This window comes from Pristiophorus japonicus, chromosome 4 (genome assembly GCF_044704955.1).
Source record: "Pristiophorus japonicus isolate sPriJap1 chromosome 4, sPriJap1.hap1, whole genome shotgun sequence".
Taxonomy (NCBI): domain Eukaryota; kingdom Metazoa; phylum Chordata; class Chondrichthyes; family Pristiophoridae; genus Pristiophorus; species Pristiophorus japonicus.
In genome coordinates, this window is record NC_091980.1 from 229,663,707 (window position 1) to 229,691,287 (window position 27,581).

The 27,581-nt window shown below is 43.2% G+C and overlaps 1 protein-coding gene and 1 long non-coding RNA gene across 2 annotated transcripts in view; both read left to right on the forward strand.

Annotated features, from left to right (window-relative positions):
• Positions 1 to 4,472: 4,472 nt before the first annotated feature.
• Positions 4,473 to 27,581, forward strand: part of LOC139263292 (uncharacterized) — a 45,637-nt gene continuing 22,528 nt past the window's right edge. Inside the window, exons 1-2 of the long non-coding RNA XR_011593081.1 lie at positions 4,473 to 4,575; positions 9,623 to 9,695. This is a non-coding gene — a long non-coding RNA (uncharacterized lncRNA). The remainder of the gene's footprint in view (positions 4,576 to 9,622; positions 9,696 to 27,581) is intronic.
• LOC139263291 (G-protein coupled receptor 135) lies at positions 4,492 to 8,672 on the forward strand. Its single transcript, XM_070879134.1, has one exon. It carries the CDS (start codon positions 4,863 to 4,865, stop codon positions 6,150 to 6,152), a length of 1,290 nt encoding a protein of 429 aa, XP_070735235.1. The 5' UTR covers positions 4,492 to 4,862; the 3' UTR covers positions 6,153 to 8,672.

A 27,581-nucleotide genomic window follows, 5' to 3' on the forward strand; every position in this document is an offset into this window, starting at 1 on the left:
AGGAGCATATCACGTGCCCGAGCTCTCCTGCCATGACTTGATCCTTAGATTAACTTAAATTGGCAACAACAATGCTAAAAGTTACTCACTGATCTAGAAGAGAAAAAAGAAAAACTACTTACCAGCCAATCACTTACCTCCTTGGCTGTGACGTCACCTTTCTATTTCTTTCTACTTCTTTTTTGCCTTCCTCCTGTAGCTGCACAAGCCATGCCTCTCCACGCACCTCCCGAACTCCTGATCTCGCGGCCTCTCGCCGACCCCGGACTGCCGCCTCTCACGCACCTCCCGAACTACTGATCTCGCAGCCTCTCGCCGACTCGCTGACTGTCGCCTCTCCACGCACCTCCCGAACTCCTGATCTCGCAGCCTCGCTGACCCCGGACTGTCGCCTCTCCACGCACCTCCCGAACTCCTGATCTCGCGGCCTCTCCACGCACCTCCCGAACTCCTGGTCTCGCGGCCTCTCGCCGACCCCGGACTGTCGCCTCTCCACGCACCTCCCGAACTACTGATCTCGCAGCCTCTCGCCGACTCGCTGACCCCGGATTGTCACCTCTCGCCGACCCCGGACTGTCGCCTCTCCACGCACCTCCCGAACTCCTGATCTCGCGGCCTCTCCACGCACCTCCCGAACTCCTGGTCTCGCGGCCTCTCGCCGACCCCGGACTGTCGCCTCTCCACGCACCTCCCGAACTACTGATCTCGCAGCCTCTCGCCGACTCGCTGACCCCGGATTGTCACCTCTCGCCGACCCCGGACTGTCGCCTCTCCACGCACCTCCCGAACGCCTGGTCTCGCGGCCTCTCGCCGACCCCGGACTGTCGCCTCTCCACGCACCTCCCGAACTCCTGGTCTCACGGCCTCTCGCCGACTCGCTGACCCCGGATTGTCACCTCTTGCCGACGCTGCCCGAACTCCTGGTCTCGCGGCCTCTCGCCGACTCGCTGGCTCCAGACTGTCGCCTCTCCACGCACCTCCCGAATTTAGCCAAAGTGGACTGGAAACAACTATTTGAAGGTAAATCAGTGTCAGAGCAGTGGGGGGCATTCAAGGAGGAGATCTTGAAGATTCAGAGCAAATATGTTCCCTTGAAGATAAAGAGTGGGACTAACAAATCTAGAGCCCCCTAGATGTCAAGGGGCATACAGGATAGGATAAAGAAAAAAAGGGAGGCTTATGATAGATACCGAGGGCTCAATACTACAGAAAGCCTAGAGGAGTATAGGAAGTGCAGGGATGAAATTATAAAGGAAATTAGGAAAGCAAAGAGAGAGCATGAAAACATTTTGACAAGTAAAATCAAGGAAAACCCAAAGATCTTTTATAAATACATTAAGAGCAAGAGGATAACTAAAGAAAGAGTAGGGCCTATTAGAGACCATAAAGGTAATCTGTGTGCGGAGGCAGAAGACATGGGTATGATTCTTAATGAATACTTTACGTCTGTTTTCATAAAAGAGAGCGGAGATGCAGACATTGTAATCAGGGATGGGGAGTGTTAAATATTAGATGAAATAAACAGTGAGAGAGGAAGTATTAAGGGGTTTAGCAGCTTTGAAAGTGGATAAATCACCTGGTCCGGATGAAATATATCCTCGGCTGCTAAGGGAAGCAAAAGAGGAAATAGCAGAGGCTCTGCCATCATTTTTCAATCCGCTTTGGCTACAGGTGTAGTGCCGGAGGACTGGAGAACTGCAAATGCTGTACCTTTGTTGAAAAAGGGAGAAAGGGATAGACCAAATAATTACAGGCCAGTCAGCCTAACCTCAGTGGTGGAAAAACTATTGGAGAAAATTCTGAGGGACAGGATAAATCTTCATTTAGAAAGACATGGATTAATCAATGACAGTCAGCATGGATTTGTTAAGGGAAGGTCATGTCTGACTAACTTGATTGAATTTTTTGAGGAAGGAACAAGACGGGTTGATGAGGGTAATGCGTTTGATGTAATGTATATGGATTTTCGCAAGGCTTTTGATTAGGTCCCACATGGCAAACTGGTCACGAAAGTTAAAGTCCATGGGATCCAAGGCAAAGTGGCAAGTTGGATCCAAAATTGGCTCAGAGGCAGGAAGCAAAGTGTAATGGTTGATGGGTGTTTGTGTGACTGGAAGGCTGTTTCCAGTGGGGTCCCCCAGGGCTCAGTGCTGGGTCCCTTGCTTTTGGTGGTATATAGCAATGATTTAGACTTCAATGTAGGGTGTATGATTAAGAAGTTTGCAGATGATACAAAAATTGGATATGTCGTTGATAATGAAAAAGCAACCTGTAGACTGCAGGAAGATATCAATGGACGGGTCAGGTGGGCAGAACAGTGGCAAGTGGAATTCAATCCTGAGAAGTGTGAGGTAATGCATTTGGGGAGGGTTAACAAGGCAAGGGAATAAACATTAGATAATAAGACACTGAGAAGTATAGAGGAACAAAAGTACCTTGGAGTGTATGTCCACGATCCCTGAAGGTAGCAGGCCAAGTACATAAGGTGGTTAAGAAGGCATCCTGAATACTTGCCTTTATTAGCCGAGGCATGAAATACAAGAACAGGGAGGCTATGCTTGAACTGTATAAAACACTAGTTAGGCCACAGCTAGAGTATTTCATGCAGTTCTGGCCACCACATTGCAGGAAAGATGTGATTGCACTACAGAAGGTACAGAGGTGATTTCTAAGGATGATGCCTGGACTGGAGGATTTTAGCAATGAGGAAAGATTGGATAGGCTGGGTTTATTTTCTTTGGAACAGAGGAAGCTGAGAGACCTTATTGAGGTGTACAAAATTATGAGGGGACTAGATAGAGTGGATTTTCCTTAGCGGGGGGCCCTTGCTGAAGGACCTAAACAGAGAGGTCAACAACAGGGGGCATAGATTTAAAATAATTTGTAGGAGGTTCAGAAGGGATTTGAGGGGAATTATTTTCAACCAGAAGGTGGTGGGGGTCTGGATCTTACTGTCTGAAAGGGTGATATAGGCATAAACCCTCACATTTAAAAAGTACTTAGATGTGCACTTGAACTGCCGTGGCCTGCAAGGCTACGGGCCAAGAGCTGGAAAGTGGGATTAGACTGGATAGATCTTTGTCGGCCGACGTGGACATGGTGGGCCGATATGTCCTCCTACCATGGTAAATTTCTATGATTTGGATGTACTGGACAATAAATGCTGACCTTACCAGCAATGCCAACCTCCTGGAATGAATAAAAAAGTCACAAAATCTGGTATTCCTTTCATCAATATTTCAGTATCACTGAAGTATTTGAGAGTTGTCAATGGTATTAGCGATCCGCAACACTGGGCATTTTTTTTACTTATTTTCTTTAATAGTTATGTCTTTATGTAGAAATTATTGTGTTAAAATTTTAACTACGTGAATGCATTCACTATAAAAGTTACGTGTACTGTTTCTCTCATTTAAAGAGAGCGCCAGTTTCCCCATGTTTTAAGTTTCCTATCTTGGTCAGAAATGTTTACTTGTCTGTAAATTCAGAGGTATTCCTCAACTTTCAGTTCCTAACTGAAATCCAACTTCCAAGCCCCTCGTCTCATAAGACGATAGTTTGTTTTTAAGATGTTGATTTAGGTTTTAACCATAGAATTGCCACACTGTACTTCAAACTACATCGTGAAATGCACCAAATTTCCCCAAAATGCTTCAAAAACTTTACCAGAGGAATATGAGTGGACAAGTGTGCGATACCTGGGCTCCTGGCTGCATATTGTCAAGACAGATATGGGCAACTGTCAAGACAGATCTAAGAGTTCTGAAGAAGGGCTTTATCTGGAAGCACATCACTGGTGTGGAGTAATATGGTTAGCGACTTTTGAAGTTGTCTTGTGCTTCAGCGCTGAGTGTTTACATTGTTACTGTGTAGTTCTGGAAAAACCTGGGAATCCCTGGCCCTAGACTACCCAAAATGGAGGGGGAGCATCCGGGAGGGCGCTGAGCACCTCGAGTCTCCTCGCCAAGAGCATGCAGAAAACAAGCGCAGACAGCGGATGGAGCGTGCGGCAAACTAGACTCCCCACCCCTCTCCCCCTTTCCTTCAATCCCACCTGTGACAGAGACTGTAATTCCCGTATTGGACTGGTGTGACCCGAGAACTCACTTTTAGAGTGGCTGCAAGACTTCCTCGATTTCGAGGGACTGCCTATGATATGATGATGATCTGCAGCAAGGGCCCCCATTCCCCGGTCTGTGGATATAAATGGTGTGTTGGTGTTTGGTGCAATGAAAGGTTTGGGCGGTGCGCATACTCTATCTCTCCCCTCTCCACCGCAGCCGGTGAGCTGGCTGCAAATCAAGAGTTATGCCGACCTTGCGCAGTACAAACATGTCAGTAACTTGACAACGCCACGCTCTCTTCAGACCAAACATGGAGGCGCGGGGAGGGACCAGCAAGACTGAAACGTCAAACCGCACCCACCGTCTGCTTCCGGCAGTGACGCGAGACGCACGCTTACCGTACGTACGTCTGTGCGTGGCGCCTGCGTGCGGGTTGTGGTCCTGTGACGGCCAGGTGCACGCCCTTTGTTCTCTCTCCTCTCTCCTTCCTCCCTGGGCTGCAGCATCTCATGTAAGTTCACTTGTTATTTTATATGCTGAATAAAACGTTGGTACTCTTTCTAACTACGCCTGCTATTTAAAGAGGTATTGACATCAGTGGGCAGTTATGCACAGCAAATCTGCAAATGAGGGGACGTTGGTGAGAGGGTTTCGCCAATGGAGCCTCAGCAGCCTGAACCAGAAGCAGGAGGTCCAGGTGTATCTGCCATCGGAGCCGCTTCCACCCACCTGTGTGTATTGCGACTGAGAAAAGGCCAGTGATGAATCCTTCATTTCGCGGATGTGCTGTTCAGCCCAATGGATCTTTCTACCGCCGCGGCCAACAGCGCAGACGTGGCAGTCACCGCGTCCACCGCAGTCAGCAACCAAACCGGGGCGGCTCAGCAGGACCGAGCCGGCAGCCAGCCCGACACCAACTCGCTGCTCCACGGCATGGCCGTGGCTTCCAAGGCTCTCGTCCTCCTGCTCATCTTCCTGCTCTCCAGCCTGGGCAACTTGGCCGTGATTGTGGTGATCATCAAACACCAGCAGCTGAGGACGGTGACCAACGCCTTCATCATGTCCCTGTCCCTGTCTGACCTCCTCACCGCCCTACTCTGTGTGCCCTTCTCCTTCATCATGCTCTTCAGCCAGGACGGGGTCTGGATCTTCGGTGACCGGTTCTGCGTCGCCAACGGCTTCTTCAACTCTTGCTTCGGGATCATCTCTACCCTCACCATGACTCTCATCTCCTTCGATCGCTACTACGCAATCGTTAGGCAACCTCAGGAGAAGATCGGCAGACGTCAGGCCATCCAGCTGTTGACCGCCGTCTGGTTGACCGCAGTCCTGTTCTCTTCCCCCTGGTATCTCGTCTCGCAAGCCCAGGGTCAACTGCTTGTCCACAAGAAGGGGTTCTACCACTGCATGTACATCTTCCATTCAGGCAGCTCCCGCATGGGCACCAGTTACAGCATTGCCCTGATAGTCATCTGCTACCTTCTGCCGTTCTCCCTAATGTGTTTCTGCCACTACAACATCTGTAAAACGGTAAGGCTATCGGCGATCCGGGTCCGTCCTGTCACCACCTATGCCCATCTGCTCCGCTTCTACAGCGAGATGAGGACGGCCACTACTGTGCTGATCATGATTGTTTTCATCATCTGCTGCTGGGGCCCCTACTGTGTCATGGGCATCATCACGGCCACGGGCGACTTCCATTTCACCCCCATCATGGACACTGTAGCCATCTGCCTGGCTTGGGCCAATGGGGCCCTTAATCCCATCATCTATGCCACCAGGAACCCCAACATCTCCATGCTCTTGGGCAGGAACAGGGAAGATGGCTACAGGACTAGAAATATAGCAGCATACTTGTCCAGCCAGAACCAGAGCCACGAGGCCAGGAGTCAGGCGGACAGGATAAGGGACCGCTATGTCAATCGGCAGGGGGCTGGCAGCAGGATGTCCTCCTCCAGCCCCGCAAATGGAGATGTCGCAATGTGGGCCTGTAAAAACCCAGCTGTGCTCTTCTGCAGAGATGGACAACCTGATACAGTGTCTGAGCCCGCTGTACCTAAAACAGAGACTGCAGACACCAGCCTTTAAATGGGATTCAATCCAGATTACTCACATTGTTGAGGTTTGCTGGGGAGGGGGTTGCATTCAAAGTCTTTGAAAGTGCAGAACTTTGTTACAAACAGTTTATGGTGCAAGACCTGTATATGATGCAGTATACTTTAATATAATCTGACTGTAATTTGGGCTTGAGGTGGTATCATTCTAAGTGGTCAATTACAAAAAAAGTTCCGTTCCCAACAAAATAATCAGAAGCATCAATGAGAACTCCTGCAGGCCTACTTATACTTCAAGACCATACATGATACAATAGCGAGACTTCATTTTAGGAGTCTTGGTAAATGTTCTGAAATGCTGAGTGCAATAAGATTGCATGTTGTGCTAACCAGTAATGGAACATAAATAACCTCTCCCCAATCCAGGAGAAAGCTGCTTTATTTTCAGTTGTTAAGTTGTTTTCTTTGATATTTTAAAAGACCATGTGGTAAAGTCTTTAAGATAATTACAACAGTCTCCTGTTGGTCTGTTTGGCAGTCTTATCTTGAGTAGCTGAAGCATACAGATCACAAAGCCCCAGCTTTGATTCTCAGTCTGTACTCAGTTAAAGGAAAAAAAAAAGAGAGCTCACATTTATATAGCACCTTTCACCACCTCAGGCCTTCCCAAATCCAATGATATAATTTTGAAGTTGTAATCACTCTTGTAATGTAGGGGAAAGCAGTAACCTGTTTGTGCGCAGCAAGGTCCCACAAACAGCAATGAGATAAACGACCAGATAATCTGTTTTGGTGGTGCTAGCTGAAGGATCAGTGTTGGCCAGGGCACCGGGAAGAAATCTCCTTCAAAATAGTGCCATGGGATCTTTCATGTCAAACTGAAGGAGCCTCTGACAGTACAGCACTCCCGCAGTGCTCTACTGAAGGGTCAGCCTACATTATGTGCTTGTTGATCTCAGCAGAGACAGTAGGTTTACTATGACTGGCCTCAGCAACCCTTGGTTAGAGAGAGGGAACAAACACTAGTACATATGTGGAGGTTCGGTGAAGACAGGATCAGCTGTGATGTCCCCCACCCCACCCTCACTCCCCCAATAGTAAGTCAACATTCACACGAGTAATGGATAACTTTTCCGAGGGCGATCACCAGCCATGGAATCATACCTCAGCAAGAAGCCAACACCTTGGGAGAGGAGGAAAGAAAACTGGTGAGAAAAGAATAGAGAATTAGTGGCCAAGTCAGTAAATAGACAGCGCAATGCTCAATTATTTGTGCCTGCATTTTGGCAAAGTTAGTAAGTGTATCTTCCATACAGTCACTAATAATGTGCCAACATCAAATATCTGCACCCAAAATGACAAAATAGGATAAATTGTGTTCAAAACTAACTGGTCTGTTAGACACATCAATTGAAAAATCACGTAATTTCCAAGCCTTATCAACACTCAATAGTACAAGCTAGTGACTAACTAGTCATCAGAATCTCATCAGCAGCAATGCCTGAGATATATATTGAAATTCTTGTAACTGTGTTACATTTTAAAACAATTCTAATCAAAATACAATGAAATAAGGACAGCTTCTTTACAAGGCCAATACCTTGAAGTTTACTGCGGTTACATTCTACAATGTCCTAGTGACCTGACACTTGGTGGTTTTGCAGCCTTAAATATTGAAGCTTTGCAGTATAAGATACAATTTCATTCCTCAACTGCCTTTCTAAGATGGGGGTAAAAAGGAGAAAATATTTGCCTGTGCAGCATTCTAAAGCCTAATATAAATGTTTTATTCAGAATTTGCCAATGTTTGTGAAAAATATTTTGTAAATAGATCAGAAATAAATTGTCTTGTATTTTATGTATTTTAATGTTTTTATAGTCTAAGGAAATGATGGAAGTGTTTTGCCCCAGAATGCTGAGTGTTTATTGCACAGTGTCAAATCACACAAAATTATGTGCGTATGCCAGTACGTTCTTTGTTCTGTTATCACTAAAGTTTAATTTAAGAAATATTTAGTGTCCAGTAATAGTGTTGTCAGTGTGTGTCATCAGGGCAAGGTCGCTACATAGTAATATTAAAACATATTTAGTAAAATGTATTAACTAAAGTTTACACTTTATTCATACATTAACAATCTGTGTATATTTAATTGCTTTTCTATAAACTGGCGTATTTTGGCCATGTCAGTACAAAAGTTGGTTTAAAATATAACCACCTTGATGAGCTCAGTTAACTAGATGGCAGAAATAACTTTTTTAAAATTTAAATTATTATCATAGACTATTACCTCTTATGGGATTTCACAGTTTTAAAAAAAATCACAAAAAGCATTGGCATATAGCCTTTGTTGTGTTTATTTGTAAAATTAAGTTTCAAAAGCTCCAGTATTATGACACCTTAGAGTGCTCAGAACTGATATAGTGACAAATATGTAACAATATTGTTTCCTCAGCACTGAACCTCTCACTTGAACACCCACCCTCTTAAAATGATGGAGTCAAAAATCTGCTGTGCTTCTGATTTATTCTGTAATGTGTTTGTTTATGTGGAAGGCAAATTAAATTATTCCAAATGAGTCTCTTTCTGTAATATCAAATGTGGTGGGTACATGGTCCCACTGTCTGCATATAAATAGAAGAAATCAAAGAAATTCTACACTTATCATCATCATAGGCAGTCCCTCGGAATCGAGGAAGATTTGCTTTCATTCTTAGAATGAGTCCTTAGGTGGCTGAACAGTCCAATACGAGAACCACAGTCCCAGCTTGGACAGATAGTCGTTGAGGGAAAGTGTTGGTGGGACAGATTTGCCGCACACTCCTTCCGCTGCCTGCCTGTGCTTGATTTCTGCATGCTCTCGGCGATGAGACTCGAGATGCTCAGCGCCCTCCCGGATGCACTTCCTCCACTTAGGGCGATCTTTGGCCAGGAACTCCCAGGTGAGAGTGGTGATGTTGCACTTGACACTTAACATATGAATATATTAGCTATAGTAAATTATTAGTAACCAACCCTTGCTGATAAATAGGATTACAGAATATCAAAAGATGTGGTAAGAGTTAGTGTTTCAATTTTTTTGTCAAACACGCCTTTTGGACAATTAATTTATCTTGAACTTAATGCCCCGATTTTGCATTTCACACGCCACAGATCCCCTGTAGAGGGCGCCGCACTGGATTAGATGCCTGATGACAGAAAGTTGTCGCTCAAAAGCTCCCAAAGTATCTGGGCAGTTGTCAGCATAGTGAACAACGCGTGCCATTCCTTCACTACTAACCACAAAATCTAGGCCATTATATAAAATCAGTGCAAACAAACCAAGTAGAAACTATGCATTATTTCAAACAATAAAGCCAATGCAAGGATGATACTAGATCAGCTTGGACCTTTTTAAAGCTGCAGTTATGGTTCAAATATAATTTTCAAAATCTGAGAGCTCACATAAAAGGGGAGGGGGCAGTACAGCAGCACTATTTTAACTCCAAAATAATGTTTTTTGATAGGTTGAATACGGGAAGATGATTTCTTCGGATTGGAGAATCGGTGACGAGGGGTGGAACTTTCAACTCCGACCAGGTGTAAAACTGCTAGAGCTGCCTGTTGGACAGCCCGGTTTTCCTTTTCATTGATTTCAATCAGGCACATAATTTAGAAAAGATACATTTCTGATCTGTAAAAGTATATACAATTTATTGTGACCATTGTAAGAGTTAGATAGAATTTACAGCACAGAAACAGACCATTTGGCCAACAGGTCTATGCCAGTGTTTATGCTCCACTCCACTTACTACTTCTAACCCGATCAACATATCTTTCGATTCCTTTCTCCCTCATGTACTTATCTAATTTCCCCTTAAATGCATCTATGCTATTCGCCTCAACTACTCAATGCGGCAGCGAATTCCACATTCTCGCCATTCTGAGTTGAACACAGTGGTGGAGATTTACATCTTTCCCTCTCGTTAAGCATCACCTGGATGAAGTGCAGGGCGGAACATTTTTGGAGGAAGATGACCCCCTTATTACAAAACGTGCCTGATGAAAATGGAAGGAAAATCGGGGGGGTTCTGTAGTGATGTACAATCGCATCTGCTGGATTTTGCGCTCTCTCTCTCCTCCCACACAATGCTTTATGCCCAGGCAGTAACGATGAAAATCAACCTTACTGGCTGTTGTGAACACGCTTCAGTTTTCTTCCCCATTTGGTAAATGCATATTCTATTTTTTTTTCCTGCTTTCCAATTGGTTACTTTATAAAATAAAGACCTGCATTTATATGGCGCCTTTCACGACCACTTTACAGTCATTGAAGTATTTTGAGTGTATTCACTGTTGTAATGTGGGAAACATGGCAGCCAATTTGCGCACAGCAAGCTCCCACAACCAGCAATGTGATAATAACCAAATAATCTTTTTTTTAATCTGGTTATGTTTTGATTGAGGGATAAATATTGGCCAGGACACTGACAATAACTTTAATTATCTCACTAATCATATTGCACAAAGCTTTTCTCTGCAATCCAAAACAAATTTTCTGAGATACAACCGACATGAAAGTTCCTCTACCGCCCTACTATGTACGCATAGAAATAAAACAAACGTACAAAATCCAAAAGAAGAAAAAAATCACAAACCTATCCATCCATTTTCCAATTGTTCCAACAAATTGTGGTCAAAGAGATATTGTCAATATTAGGTACAAAATCTCCTAATTCATAGTCAACCTACCCAGTTGAACAATAGAAATCAGTGCATGGCCTGGTCTCTGACCCAAATGCACAAAGAGCCCAATTCTACAGTAAGCATGATGCAACATTACCAAGCAAGCAGATCACAACTTCCAGAAGCCCTATACCTCCCCACTCCCTCCTGGCTACAAGCGAACATGACTGCATCCGCTTTCACTCCACTGTCTCAATTTACTAATCCCTATTAAACGCCATATGTAAATCCTGCTCGGGCTACTTTCTCTTCTCAAAGGAGCTCATTTCAAAGCACTCTCCCTCGAGCAATCCCTGCCTTAGCACAAATCTCTGCTGCAGGGTTTAGATATTCCCTTTCTCTCCTTTTAGTGAAAAGAAAATACAGTGGGCATTTTACTTGCTTTCAATTTTTAAAAAGGGTCAATATTTATGCACAGAGATAATTTAAAAGTGTTAATTTGAGAGAGAGATTGCGGCGTGGACAGAGATCGTGGGGGGAGAATAGATCACAGGTGATTTGCCGGGATAAGCACTCCTGCTCCTCTGGGCCCACAAGCTGTGCTGGAAAAGCACGTATCTGCTGGATCTGGCAGCTCTTGTCTCCCTTCAGCCGCCAGATTTCTCGAGGCCTGAGAAACCCAGCCCGCAGCTGTTTAATTCAAATTAATGACAAAATCCGAGGCATGGAGTCTCATTTAAATATTATAATCACTTACCCGCCTCTCCAGAGCAGGTTACTCTGCCATCCCCAAACCCGCCGTGAGATGTGTTCGCGGCGCGTTGGGATTGGGTTTCCCATTTTTAATATGGCTTTTTTTTTCCCCAACCCCCCAATCCTGTCCTGCTAGTCCTGGGGGGGTTAACATTTCCCTCAATGTGTTTCTGACCGTTTCAATTACATTTTCTTTAACTAAAAATTAATTAACTAAAATTAAAAGAAATTGGCAGAAGTGATTAGAATGTCGATGTGTAATCATGCTTTCTGCTACAGGGTTTTGACCAGAGATATCGAAAATTTGATTGCTATATGTTAGAGGCAACAGGCTGGTTTGGACATGTTCAGGGAACCTTTTTACATATCTTTTGGTGGGATGCGTTTCCATCAAAGATCCCTCTGCAAAAATGAAAGGAGCCACTTCGAAGACTCCATCAGGAAAATCCTGTGGGATTGTTTAGCCGAAACAACTAGAGCTGGCTACAGAGACTGGGATTTTCCCAATACTGTATTTGTTGCCAAGCCGTATCCGTAACGTCTCCTCATATCTTTTTTTAGCAAGTGCCACCCAAGACACACAATTGATTGGATTCTTTGCCTTGGGGAGAAAACAAAAGTTCCTTTCCTGTGACGTGTTGTCTGATATGGTCAATGGTTCTCCTCAAACCCCTTGTAGAATGAGCTGTTTTATATGGTTTTCTTTCCAAAATCTGCTGTTTAATGATCAAATAATTCCTTGTCAGTTTGCGGGCCTTACTCCCTTATCTCTGCCACTGTCCACATTGTTTCTCTTCAGGTATAATCTTTTGCAGGTTCATTTTCGTCTTACTAACAAGTATGTTTCTTTCTCTCAGCATCATAGGCAATATGCATGCTGATTTTAGTCAGGCTGACATCTGTGTTCTTTACCAAGAAAGAGAGGGTTCATTCAAGTCTATTATTTTAGTCGTCTTTAAAACCAGTATCAAAGGTCCCAAATCCTTCAGCACCAACCCCACTCTCTGTTATTTCAGACCCCAGCTCCGACTTCTCTCTTACCTGCACACATTTCAGCAACTCCGAAGTAATCCTGTCCTCACCTCTGGCTTATACATATTTGATGCCATCCTGGTGTGTACTCTGGGTTTTTAAAAAAGGTAACACATAGAAAATGAGAACATTAGTGAAGGAACATATGCGAGAGCCACAGAGATATTGGGAGACATACAGAAGAGATCAGACAGACCAAAGGAGAATCTTACAGAAAAATTGATATAGGGCGCGAAAGATTTGGGCACTAGAGATACAGACACTGCTGAGAAATGTATGCGAGAGCCAAAGAGCCAGAGAGCTGGAGAGAAAGTGATGAGATACACCACACAATATTTTGGCCTTCAGCACTGATCAACCTATATAAAATAAATCTAGTGGAGGCAGTTAAAGCCTGTAAAACAATCTTGGAATTCACTTCAGTTTTGTTTGCATGCTTTACAATATTGTCTGCATAAAATATCCTATATCAATAATCATATTAGTTCATATATAAAGTTGAGAAATTTGGTAAACCTATGAGGTGATATAGTTGAGCTGTGCATTGTTGCATTAGTGGTTCCTAATAATAGAGTAGGATCTTGAATCCACAGATGAATGAATTCCTGATGACGGTTGTGTCAATAAGGTGAGTCATTCGGTGGAAGTTAGGTGCCCTCGTACAAGAAGGGAGGCTAAATTGTATTACTCTCATCTGCAGGCACAGGTACCGTATCTGCAGAAGCCAGTCTCGAAGCTCAACTGCACAAGGGTGTATCAGGCTCAAAATAAATATTGGGGCAAAAGTTTATACATAGGTTGTCAATATTTGTAATATAGAAGATATAAAAGCTATGTCATTGTACAGTATTTTTCAATGTAGTATATTTTGGAAAATTTCCCTGGAGTGGAAAAGCCCTGCTTTCATTATGATAAAGGAGTTAATAATTGTTTACATCAGTCAGGACTGTAAGACAAGACTGAACATCTTAGAATACAGGATTTCTGTAATTACCTTTTAATAAAATGTATTTTTTTTGTTAAAAGTTTACAGAAGAACTTGCACTGTATTTTACAAAATTCTGTGAACAGAACTATAAATGCTGTAATTAGTGGATCTTTACTTAAAAAGAAAAACATTGTACGGCTATGGGGAAAAACTGATGCTTCTTTCAGAGAGCCAGCACAGGCATGATATGTTAAATACCCCTGCAAAGGTCAGTGGATAAGACTAGAGGCTATCTGTGATAAGCTCCAGCCAGTTTACAGTGGGATGCCAGGCAGGGCCTCCCCCCCCCCCCCCCAGATTGGGAGAAACACTGGGGTAGAGCTTTTGCTCTTTTTACACCAGTAATATCAGCGCAATCTGGGCAAAATTGGCTGAACCAACACAAAAGATCGGAGAATTTAAAACGTAAGTTAAGCCCAAAAACAATTACGTTTCAGTTTTCTACAATGTTTTGCGCTTGTTCAAGATTCAATTCGAAGGAACAGGCCCCACCATTAAACTGGCCATGCCCCCAGGTTGATATTGGGAGATTCCACTGATTGTGCTGGTTTGAGAAGGCTCTTCAAATTATGCAAGTTTTATTAGGTGCTGAGGCACATTTTTAATGTTTTTCATATCAAAAAATATTTAATTTACTAAAACCTAGTGTACACCAATGAAACCTAAATGGTTCTGTTTAAATGTTTACGTTATTTTCAGTAATTTTAAATTAGGTTATTCAGGGAGGATTCAGTGAAGGACTGGACACAGATTAAAAATTGTTTTTTTTGTGATAAACCCATTTTCAGCAGAATTAATAAACCTGAACCAGTTTACCATTCTTAAGTACATCAAGGAATACTTTTAATGGAAAGAAAAATAAACAATTATGTTCTACTACATTGTCAGATTACTGGTCCATGGAAGATTTTACGTTTGTGATTATGCAAATGATCTTTAGCGGAAACTTGAACTGTAGCCTAACCAGCACAATTTCCCGATTGCGCCCAAAGCAGAAACTTTACTACACACTGTCCACTCAATCCTACTAAGATCAAGTCCTGAACTGACATTGAAAGGCCAACCTATTACCTGCCCAGGAATTTGGAAACTAAGGTGCAGGGCAAGACATATAGTGCAGTACATCATAAAGATTGAATAGAGCAAAACAAATGACCAGGTAAATCAGAAGGCAGTGATCAGATAACATCAAACTTGGCTATTAAAAGTCTGAAGATTGTAGGAGGAAGGAAAGACTGACCGAGGTAAGAGTTCCAGAATTTTGATTTCTTGGGGCAAAAACAACTGCCCTAAGACGTGATTTCAACACAGTGAATGTTTAGGAAGGAGGTGTGGTATATTTGGAGCTTAGGAAGGAAAACAGGGAAGTTCAGAGCAGCAATGATCAAAATAGCAGAACAATTTGCATTTGTATAGCACCCTTAACATAGTAAAACATCCCAAAGCGCTTCACAGGAGCGTTACAAAACAAAATTTGACAGAGCCATGTAAGGAGATAATAGGACAGATGACCAAAAGCTTAATCAAAGAGGTAGGTTTTAAGGAGCATTTTAAAGGAGGAGAGGATGATGGGTGGAGAGGTTTAGGGAGGGAATTCCAGAGATTAAGGCCTCGGCAGCTGAAGCGCAAGAGGCCCGAATTGGAGGAGCGTAGAGTTCTCATAGGATTGTAGGTGGTTACAAAGATAGGGAGGGGCAAGGCCATGGAGGGATTTGAAAACAAGGATGAGAATTTTAAAATTGAGGTGTTGCTGGACCGGGATTCAATGTAGGTGAGCAAGCACAGGGGTGATGGGTAAAAGATGAATGGGACTTGGTGCAAGTTAAGATATGGGCAGGAGAGTTTTGGATGGGCTCAAATTTATGAAAGGTGGCAGATAGAAGGCTAGCCAGCAGAGCATTGGAATAGTCAAGTCTCGAGGTAACAAAGACATGGATGAGAGTTTCAGCAGCAGATGAGCTGAAGCATGGGTGGTTACGGAGGTGGAAGTAGGCAGTCTTGGTGGTGAATCGGATATGTGGTCGGAAGCTCGTCTCGGGGTCAAATACCAAGGTTGAGTGGACTGGTTCAGCCTCAGACAGTTGCCAGGGAGAGGGATTGAGTCGGTGGCTAGAGAACGGAGTTTGTGGCAGGGACTGAAGACAATGGTTTCAGTCTTCCCAATATATAGTTGGAGGAAATTTCTGCTCATCCAGTACTGGATGTCAGACAAGCAGTGTAACAATTTCTAGACAGTAGAGGGCTCGAGAGGTGGTGGTGAGGTAGAGCTGGGTGTCATCAGCGTACATGTGGAAACTGATGCTGTGTTTTTGGATGATGTTGCCGAGGGGCAACATGTAGATGAGAAATAGGAGGGGGCCAAGGATAGATTCTTGGGGGACACCAGAGGTAACGGTGTAGGGGTGAGAAGAGAAGATATTGCAGGTGATTCTCTGGCTACAACTGGATAGATAAGAATGGAACCAGGCGAGTTCAGCCCTACCCAACTGGACAATGGGAAGAGATATTGGAGGAGGATGGTATGGTCAACCATGTCAAAGGCTAAACAGGTCGAGAAGGATGAGGAGGGATAGTTTACCATGGCCACAATCACATAGGATGTCATTTGTGACTTTGATAAGGGCTATTTCAGTGTTGTGGCAGGGGGGAAATCCGATTGGAGGGGTTCATACATCGAGTTCTGGGAAAGATGGACACGTATTTCGGTGGTGACAACACGTTCAAGGAGTGTGGAGAAGAAAGGGAGGTTGGAGATTGGGTGGTAGTTTGAAATAACAGGGGTCAAGGGTGGGTCTTTTAAGGAAAGGGTTGATAACAGCAAATTTGATGGGGAGGGGGGAAAGCACACGAGAGGGGACTGTATTAGCTAACATGGCAGCCAGGTAGGGAAGTTTGACGTGGTCGGCGAGGGGAAGGGAGGGAAACAGCTAAACGGATGGTCTCAGTGACAAAGAAGTCCATGAGCTCCTTGCACTTGTTGGAGGTGAGGATAGAGGAGGCAAGGGAGAGGGGTTTAAGAAGAGGGTTTGCAGTGGAGAAGGGAAGCCGAGGGTTATCTTTGCATACCAGGATGATCCTTGAATAGTGAAGAGTTTTGGCGGAGGAGAGCAGGGCCTGATAATGCTTTATGTGGTCCAGCTAGATCTGGCAATGAATGGTTGAACCAGTTGTCTGCCATAAACATTCAAGTCTGCGTGCTTTGGACTTAAGAGAGCAGAGATGAGGGCCGTACCAGGGGGAACGACCAGGGTGAGATAGTAATTATTTTAGTGGAGATAAGAGCATCAAAGCTGGATCTGAAGGTGTGATTGCATAGGATATATGGCACAGAAACAGGCCATTTGGCCCAACCAGTCCATGTAGACGTTTATGTTCCACTAGAGTCTCCTCCCGTCTTTCCTCAATCAATCAGCATATCCTGTGATTCCCTTCTCCCTCATGTGCTTATCTATCCTCCCCTTAAAAGAATCTATACTATTTGCCTCAACTACTCCCTATGGCAACGAATTCCACATTCTCACCACTCTCTGGGTAAAGAAGTTTCTTCTGAATTCCCTATTGGAGTTCTTGGTGATTATCTTATATTGATGGCTTCTAGTTATGCTCTCCTCCACAAGTGGAAACACTCTCTCTATCCATTCTATCAATCCCTTTCATCATTTTAAAGACAACAATTAGGTCACCCCTCAGCCTTCTTTTTCCGTGTGATTAAGCCGATTGGTAGCTGCAGAAATAACGTGGTGAATGGAGGGCCAAAGTCTCGACAGTTGTGAATTTGAAAGTACATGGGGATGTGGGTACCAAGTACCAATGAAGAAAAGGTACATAAACATATAATGAAAAGACACATAAGAGGAGGATCACCTTTCAGGCAATCGTTTTATTATATCTTGAAGGAATGTGAAAGTAGTACCAAAATGATAAAGGCTTCAGTATGTTACCAGGGCTTAGGCGGTTATATTCAGAGGACAGATTGCATAAATGTGGTTTGCATTCCATTGAGTATAGGAGATTGCGGGGTGATCTGATTGAGGTCTTTCAAATGTTCAAAGGATTTGATAGGGTAGAAACAGAGAAACTATTTCCTCTGGTGGGGAATCCAGAACAAAATTAGAATTAACACTAGAGCCAGACCATTCAAGAGCACTTTTTCACACACAAAATTTGAACTCCAGTAGAAATTTGGACTCTCCCCAATAGGATATGGATCGAGGACAGTTTGAGCTTTCAAGATCGAGATAGATAGATCTGTGTTAGTTAAGGGTATCAAGGGATATGGTGCAAAGGCAGGAAATTGGAGTAGAGGCGATGATTTAAGGCATGAGGGGAGAATGACCTACTCCTGGTCCTAATAGACCGTGGGCTGAGTCTCAAAAAAATGCTTTTCCGTAGTCCCCTCTGTAGAAGTACTTCATATTCACACTAATATTAGTTTAGGAACCACTTATCACAAAAATCAATGTTCCCATCTTCAAAAAGTAGCGTGACAGGAAGGGACAGAATCTATAAACATAAGAGTGTATTAGAAACTGGGGCCATAGCAGGAGAAAATGATTAAAAAAAACACATTTAAAAGCTCTTTGTCTAATGCACACAGCATTTGTAACAAATTAGATGAACTGTCAGCACAAAAGTTACGATCTGGTAGCCATAACAGAGACGTGGTTGCAAGGTGACCAAGACTGGGAACTAAACATTCAGGGGTACTTGACAGTTCGGAAGGACAGACAGAAAGGAAAAGGAGGTGGGATAGTGAGAAATGATATTGGCTCAAATGATCAGGATGTTGAAACAATTTGGGTGGAGATGAGGAATAATAAGGGAAAAAAGTCACTGGTTGGTGTCGTCTATAGGCCCCCTAACAGCAGCAACTCTGTTGGTCGGAGTATAAACCAAGAAATAGTGGGGGCTTGTAAAACGGGAACAGCAATAATCATGGGTGATTTTAACCTCCATATTGATTGGACAAATCAGATTGGTCAGGGTAGCCTTGAGGAAGAGTTCATAGAGTGCATAAGGGACGGGTTCCTTGAGCTGTATGTAACGGAACCAATCAGGGGGCAGACTATCTTGGATCTGATCTTGTGTAATGAGACAGGATTAATAAACAATCTCCTAGTAAAGGATCCCCTTAGAATGAGTGATCATAGCATGGTTGAATTTCAAATTCGGATGGAGGGCGAGAAAGTTGGATCTCAAAGCTTAGCATACTAAGCTTAAATAAAGGAGACTACAAAGGTATGAGGGCAGAGTTGGCTAAAGTGGACCCGGAAAATAGATTAAAGTGTAGGACGGTTGATGAACAGTGGCATACATTTAAGGAGATATTTTATAACTCTTGAAAAATATATTGCAGTGAGGAGGAAAGGGTGTAAAAGAAAAGATAGCCATCCGTGGCTAACTAAAGAAATAAAGGATGGTATCCAATTAAAAACAAGGGCATACAAAGTGACCAAAACTAGTGAGGACAGAAGATTGGGAAGCTTTTAAAAGCCAACAAAGAATGACTAAAAAAATGATTAAGAAAAGGAAGATGGACTATGAAAGTAAACTAGCACGAAATATAAAAACAGAGTTTCTACAGGTATATAAAAAGTGGCTAAAGTAAATGTTGGTCCCTTAGGGGACAAAATTGGGGAATTAGTGATGGGGAACATGGAAATGATAGCAATTCTGAACAAATATTTTGTATCAATCTTTACGGTAGAGGACACTAAAAATATCCCAATAGTGGATAGTCAAGGGGCTATGGGGGGGGGGGGGGAGAGCTATCAGCGGCAGGTCGGGGCCATAAAAGGAGTGGTGAGCGGTGGCCCCTGGGCAGTGTGGAGGCATTCCACTGCAAGGTAAGGTACAGAGCAAGCTGGTGCAGGAGGGTGACGTCAGCAAGGTCCAGGTCGGTGATTGGAGCGTGGGCAGATGCAGCAGGAGCGGCGAGATCTGGACGAAGGAGCTGAGAGAGATTGTGGAGGATGTGATTGGGGCCCAGGGGAGGCATGAGTTCAGGGCCAGGGGCCCAGGATCAGCACGGGCCAGCCCACACTGCGATATGCATGCGCACTAGGTCCATGCAGCAGGTCTCCAGTTGTCTTGGGTAATCCTTGCCACTGGACCAAGACCTAGCTCTGTCAAGCCTGTGTGGTGGCTGGTGTGCAACATTAAAAAAAAAATCTACGCACAGGCATCTTCCACCCTTGATAGTTCGGGTTTTTCATTCGAAACATCTGTGAACTCATCCTTTTTTTGGCGTGTAAGCAAGTCATCCTCGTTTTGAGGGACTGCCTATGATGATGTGTGTTGAGTTCTTCCCCCACATCACTAAGGAGGTGGTACTCAGTAAGATAATGGGACTAAAGGCGGATAAATCCTCTGGACCTGATGGCTTGCATCCTCGGTTCTTAAGAGAAGTAGCGGCAGGGATAGTGGATGCATTGGTTGTAATTTACCAAAATTCTCTGGATTCTGGGGAAGTCCCAGCAGATTGGAAAACTGCAAATGTAACGCCCCTATTTAAAAAAGGAGGAAGCCAAAGATCAGGAAACTATAGACCAGTTAGCCTAACATCTGTGATTGGGAAAATGTTGGAGTCCACTATTAAAGAAGCAGTAGCGGGACATTTGGAAAAGCATAATTCAGTCAGGCAGAGTCAGCATGGATTTATGAAGGGGAAGTCATGTTTGACAAAAATGCTGGAACTCTTTGAGGATGTACCGGACAGGGCGGATAAAGGGGAACCAGTGGATGTGGTGTATTTGGACTTTCAGAAGGCATTTGACAAGGTGCCACATAAAAGGTTACTGCATAAGATAAAAGTTGCTGGGGTTGGGGTTAATATATTAGTTAGTCAATCCTCTATCCATGCTAACAGAAAACAGAGAGTTGGGATAAATGGTTCATTCTCGGGTTGGCAATCAGTAACTAGTGGGGTGCCGCAGGAATCAGTGCTGTGAACCCAACTATTTACAATCTATATTAACGACTTGGATGAACGGATCGAGTGTAATGTAGCCAAGTTTACTGACGATACAAAGATGGGAGGAAAAGCAATGTGTGAGGAGAACACAAAAAACCTGCAAAAAGACATAGACAGGCTAAGTGAGTGGGCAAAAATTTGGCAGATGGAATATAATGTTGGAAAGTGGGAGGTTGTGCACTTTGGCAGAAAAAAAATCTAAGAGCAAGTTATTATTTAAATGGAGAAAGATTGCAAAGTGCTGCAGTACTTGGTGCATGAAACACAAAAGGTTAGTATGCAGGTACAGCAAGTGATCAGGAAGGCCAATGGAATCTTGGCCTTTATTGCAAAGAGGATGGAGTATAAAAGCAGGGATGTCTTGCTATAGTTAGGGTATTGATGAGGCCACACCTAGAATACTGGGTACAGTTTTGGTTTCCGTATTTAAAAAAGGATATACTTGCTTTGGAGGCAGTTCAGAGAAGGTTCACTAGGTTGATTCCAGAGATGAGGGGGTTGACTTATGAGGAAAGGTTGAGTAGGTTGGACTTGACTATGAGGGGGCTTGACAAGGTGGATGCAAAGAGGATGTTTTCATTGATAGAAGAGACTAGAATTAGGGGGCATAATCTTAAAATAAGGAGCCACCCATTTAAAACTAAGATGAGGAATTTCTTCTCTGAGGGTTGTAAATCTGTGGAATTTGCTGCCTCAGAACTGTGGAAGCTGGGTCATTGAATAAATTTAACACAGAGATAGACAGTTTCTTACCCGATAAGGGAATAAGCGGTTATGGGGAGCCGACAGGGAAGTGGACCCGAGTCCATGATTGTATTAAATGGCGGAGCGGGGCCATATGGCCTACTCCTGCTCCTATTTCTTATGTTACTTAAAAGACCAATCACAACTGCTGTATTTGTCAGTACTGCGAAATCAGCCAATCACCATCTCTGTACTAGATCGATTATGCATGCATATCATTATCTATGCATGCACGTAGTTGTGGGAGCCAAAGGCAACATCATTTATTTTTTGGACTCTAGCTGTATAAACTTTTTCATGGATGTTCATCAGTGGAAATTTACTGCAACTCGAGAAGCTAAAATTGCAGAGAATGCCATCGAAAATTTAGATCTGGAGCTGGTTATTGCACCAGAAAGACTCGCAACAATCCCTCACTCCATTGGATATCATCGGCAGTGCTACATGCATTTTACTGATAAATCCAAGATCGACAGCCAAGAAGCAAGAAAGAGAAAATCAGAATTATGAACATGAGTACACGTGATTTTACAGTATTTCCTATGAAACTGCGTTAGCCTACAAATGTTTATATCCAACTTTCGTTCCTTAGTTCAATGGTTATATAATTTGACACGTTCCATCTCGTGGGCCTGCTTCAGCCCCATATACTTATTTCTGAGTAAACTGACTGTCGAGAGAGGCTGGTCATAAAACATCAACAAGATCCTGTGTTGACTTGGACAATACAAGAAGGGAGCATGATGAAAAGAATGTGAAGAATGCCATGGACACCATTCATAATATGACTCTTCCTTGGAGACAGATCAGTAGTATCACATTACATCAGGCCAGTTGCATCAGCACCTGTAGTCAAAAGACCTTAGAAGCCAAGGAAAAGGGAGAGCAAGCATTCATGACTTTTAGTTAGAAGCGACTACAAAACCAAGATGTCAGCTTTCATGATCCTGTCAAGAAGGTGATATTCAAGACTTTCAAGGACTCAGGAAAATCTACCAAAATTAAAGTAAAGGATAGAGAGGTTGCTCTGAAAGCAGATCGGAACTTATTTGCCAGACTAATAGTTGTTGGAACAGTGAAAAAAGTGGACATCGATTAGATGCTGGTTCATACCTTGGCACCATTGCCCTTGCCTCGAGCTAATCATGATGGATCCCTCATCAAGACAAACAAAGTCAAACTCTTACACTTTTTCGAGGGGTCAGTCCACCCACCTCCTGCCATTGATGGGATCCCAAGGTATTGATTCAAGTCATGAAACCACAGTCAACATTTGGACAGTTTGCTGACCAAGAACTGAAAGTTCTTCTGAGACAAGCAAAGATCCACTTTGTTCCAGACAGATACAAGACCAACAGTATCAAAAGTGGTGAAAGGGGACAGAGGTCAGTTGGAGGAATGCAAATCACCAAAATCTTCTCTCCTGTGAACAAAATTTCTGTCTTGCGGTGACAACAAGGAAAATCTTCTCCAGTCCCTCTGAAAGATGGTGCAAGTCTGCAAAGGAGATTATTGACAATGTAACACTCTTTGTTGGACACGGAAGTGAGTGTCATGCTATGCATTAGAATGTCAGCAACACAGATCTGGATGTGGTACCGATCCCAGCACTGTTCTCCAAACAGGAAGAAGCCAACACATGACTACTGCTTCATGGCGCATTTGCTATCAGTTCCAGTGAGCGTGACATCATAAATAGTCCTGACACTGATGTCTTTGTACTGTGCTTGGTGTTCTGCAAGGACATTGATACCAAGCTCTACTTTCGCGCAGGAAGAGGAACCAACACGTGTACAATAGATGTTCATCGCATCTTTGATCAATGATCACTGGGAAAGATGTACGTGCTGCTCTCGTAGGGTTTCACTGCTTTTCAGGATGTGATTCAGTGAGTGCTCTTTTGACATTTGAGAAGTTAGGGACCTAGTTTGCTGTTTTACAATCCCTTTGTGAAGAACTAGAAGCATACACTTACGAATTCTACGGGCAGAGTGGATGTAGAGATGTGAACCAGGTCAGATGTCAAATGTTCAAGACTGGAAGTCATGGAGAGGTGCTTGCCACCAAATAAAGATTTACTATCAGCATATGCAGCGTGGCAATTACCAGTCTGCAATTCACAAGCAATGTCTTGAGAACATGCCAGAAATCCTATCTCCAAAGACCATGGGTGGAAACTTGAAGATGATGTACTTGTCACAGACTGGATGACACTTCCTCCAGCACCAGCAAGTGTAATGGAGCTTGCACATTGTTCATGCAAAAAGACCCAGTGTGCACAAGGAAAGTACTCTTTCAACAAGCTACCTTGCACCGACATCTGTTCGTGTGTGGGTTGTGCGAATGTTGCATCTTTGCCCGAGATGTCCAGGGCTGAAGAAACGGATACCCTTGATTCTGATGATGATGATTCATAGATATGTATTCCTTTTCATCCTCTAACTTTTTTCCAGATCTATTTTGTTTTTTCTGTAATTCTATCTTTAAAAAAAAATCACTGCTATTACTTTTATTATAATTATTTATATGGTTGACAAATAAGTGCGAGTGTCCATCTGAAATGTCAATGAATGGTTGCTATGGTAGATTTCTTTCTTAACAATGGATATGAAAACAAAACTTAGATTTATGTATAACTGCTCCATATAATGCGCCCAGATCTCAGATGATGCTACTTTTTACCAATTCTTACACTATCCATGCTTAAAATGTAGCAGTAGCACTGATATGTATGTCACCGTTGCAAAGGTAAAGAGTTCATAGCAACAATTTTTATGTTTTTCTTTGTTTTTGGTCATTTCTCTAACACTCAATTTTCAGACTTAGGAACACTTGTGGGAGTTTTTGCTTCAGATACATATGTTTAGCATATTTAGCATGGTTCTAGGTACTTCCCGCATGGAGACTACCGAACTAAAAATCCAGGCAAGAAAACAGGCTTCGACCCACTGTCTATAATGTTCCAAAATCTTCCCCAGCTAAAGGAGCAGCTTGCAAGTCTTAAATCAAATTTTTCCAGTTAATAACACATTGCATTTATATAGCGCCTTTACTGTGGTAAAATATCCCAAGGCGCTTCACAGGAGCATTATCAAACAAAATTTGACACCAAAACTGATGACCAAAAGCTTCGTCAAAGAGATAGGAGTGTCTTAAAAAAAAAAGAGGGGGTGATGTAAATCGGGGATGTGCAAGAGGCCAGAATTGTAGGATCGTTGAGATCTTGGAGGGTCTGTAGGAGGTTACAGAGCTAGGGAGGGGCGAGGCCATGGAATTATTTGAACACAAGATGAGAATTTTCAATTCAAGGTGCTGCCGGATCAGGAGCCAACGTAGGTCAGCAAGCACAGGGATGATGCATGAACAGGACTTGGTGCAAGTTAGGATATATATGGGCAGAGTTTTGGATAAGCTTACAATTACGGAGGATGCAAGGTGGGAATCCGGCAGAGGACATTGAATAGTTGGGTCTGAAGATAACGGCATGGATGAAGGTTTCAGAAACCGATGGGCTAAGGCAAGAGTGGAGACAACGATATTATGGAGGTGGAAGTAGCAGTCATGGAGATGGCGGGGGTATGTGGTTGGAATCTCAAGATCAAGTACAGCACCAAGGTTGCGAACAGTCTGGTTGAGCCTCAGACAGTAGCCATGGAGGGGATGGAGTTGGTGGCTAGGGAATTAAGTTTGTGGCAGGGACCGAAGACAATGGCTTCAGTCTTCCCAATATTTAATTGAAGGAAATTTCAGCTCATCCAATTCTGGATGTCGGACAAGTAGAAAGCAGATAAATAGAGACATTCACAGGCCATGGAGGGGTTGAGAGGAGGTAGTGGTTTGATGGAGGTGTTGGTGAGGTAGAGCTGGCTGTCATCAATGTATATGTGGAATCTGACATTTTTTCGAATGCTGTTGCCGAGCAACAGCATGTAAATGAGAAATAGGAGGGGGATAGATCCAGAAGTACCGATGTGGGAGTGGGAAGAGAAGCTATTGCAGGAGATTCTCTGGCTACAACTGGATAGTTAAGAATGGAACCATCGGAGGTTCCAGAAGAAAGGTGGCGATGGAGAGGGAGACAGTATGGCCTAAGGGACGATGAGCTTTTTCGCATGTCCCATCCCAGCATGAGTGTTTTGGTGTGAGCAGTTGAAATCACAAAAGCATCCATTCGTTCTATACTACACAGGAAACGGTTGTAAAACATTTTTTTTTAATTGACCGAAGGGAAATGTTTCTATTCCACAACATTTAATTACAGAAATGTTGTATTTTAAGAATACAGACATGTAAATGAAAGCAAGAACATTACACAATTTGGAGCATAGAGTATAATAGGCGAGAAACACCAATGTTAGAGCTAACAAACAGAATGCAATTTTTTGCAACTTTTGATGCAAAAATAGACATTTATTGATTAACAAAAAAGATGTCCAATTTCTGAACACTCATTTTGCATGAAAAGAATTATGTATTGAAATACTTTTTCTCTATTTAAAAAGAGAAAAACAGGGTATTTTCTGTTTACCCATTGCAATTTATTCCTGCATTTCTTAGCTAGACCAGATGATGGTGTCATTGTACCATAACACACTAAATCAACTTGCACAGTATTGCTGCATCCCTACAGCAAAAGTATTTAAAGATTTTGGTACAAAGTACACAATAGTAATTCTTCTAATGAGCATTTCACATATTTAAAAAAATGCATGAAATCATCAGTGATGTTTCCTTATCCTGTTTTTCAAAAGGTTGAACTAGATGCCTCCCTCTGCACTTACTGGCAGATCTACAACAAAAGGCTCTGGGGCCAATATGCTTCCCTCTTCCCAGAGAAAAATGTAGTTGGTATCCCTTCTGAAATGAATTATTTAAGTTTTTAAAAAAAATCTGTAACTGTAAGCACTTTAGCCATGCTTGATAGGATGAGTGTTTTCACTCATCATATCAAGATGAAAGGTTGCCCGAAACACATGCTTGCCTGCCTACAATCCCAGAAGACATATTGAGAGCAGCTGGGCCGGCTGGTGTGTGGTAAAATAAAAAAAATCAGGAATCGTTTCCTGCAGATGAGGATATGTAGCAGAGGTGGAGTCTGCTGAGACAATGGGATTGTGCTGAGTTGAGGGAAGGAAGCAGTTATGTCATTGTGCAAATAGGCAGAAAAACAAGAAACCTATCACCAATTATTTGGTTTGAAGGCTCAGGCTAGTGTGTTCCTAATAGTAGCAGCAATAAGAGGTTACTGGGAGCATATGGAGCTATTAATGTGCACTTGTAAAATCATAGAATCTTATTGCACAAAAGGAGGCCGTCGTAGAAACATAGAAAATATGTGCAGGAGTAGGCCATTCGGCCCTTCGAGCCTGCACCGCCATTCAATATGATCATGGCTGATCATGCAACTTCAGTACCCCATTCCTGCTTTCTTTCCATACCCCTTGATCCCTTTAGCCGTAAGGGCCACATCTAACTCCCTTTTGAATATATCTAACGAATTGGCCTCAACAACTTTCTGTGGTAGAGAATTCCACAGCTTCACAATTCTCTGAGTGAAGAAGTTTCTCCTCATCTCGGTCCTAAATGGCTTACCCCTTATCCATAGACTGTGACTTCTGGTTCTGGACTCCCCCAACATCGGGAACATTCTTCCTGCATCTAACCTGTCCAGTCCCGTCAGAATTTTATGTTTCTATGAGATTCCCTCTCATTCTTCTAAATTCCAGTGAATATAAGCCTAGTCGATCCAGTCTTTCTTCATATGTCAGTCCTGCCTGTGCCAGCTCTTTCAAAGAGCTATCAGATTAGTCCCACTCCCTCATTCTTTCCCCATAGCCCGGAAAATGTTTCCTTTTCAAATATATATCCAATTCTCTTTTGAAAGTTACCATTGAATCTGCTTCCACGCAGTGCATTCCAAATCATCATAATCACCTGTGTAAACAAAAAAAACTCATCTCTCCTCTGCTTCTTTTGGCATTTATCTTAAACCATTGTCCTTTGGTTACTGACCCACCTGCCAGTGGAAATAGGTTCCACCTATCTACCCTATCAAATCACACTTTAACCACCTCTGCGCACCAAGAACTATCCCAGCTTCTCGAGTCTCTGTCGAGAACTAGGGGGCATAGTTTTAGAATAAGGGGCTGCCTATTTAAAACTGAGACGAGGAGGAATTTCTTCTCTGAAGTTTGTAAATCTATGGAATTCTCTGCCCCAGAGAGCTGTGGAGGCTGGGCCATTGAATATATTTAAGGCGGAGATAGATTTTTGAGCGATAAGGGAGTAAAGGGAAGCGGGCAGGGAAGTG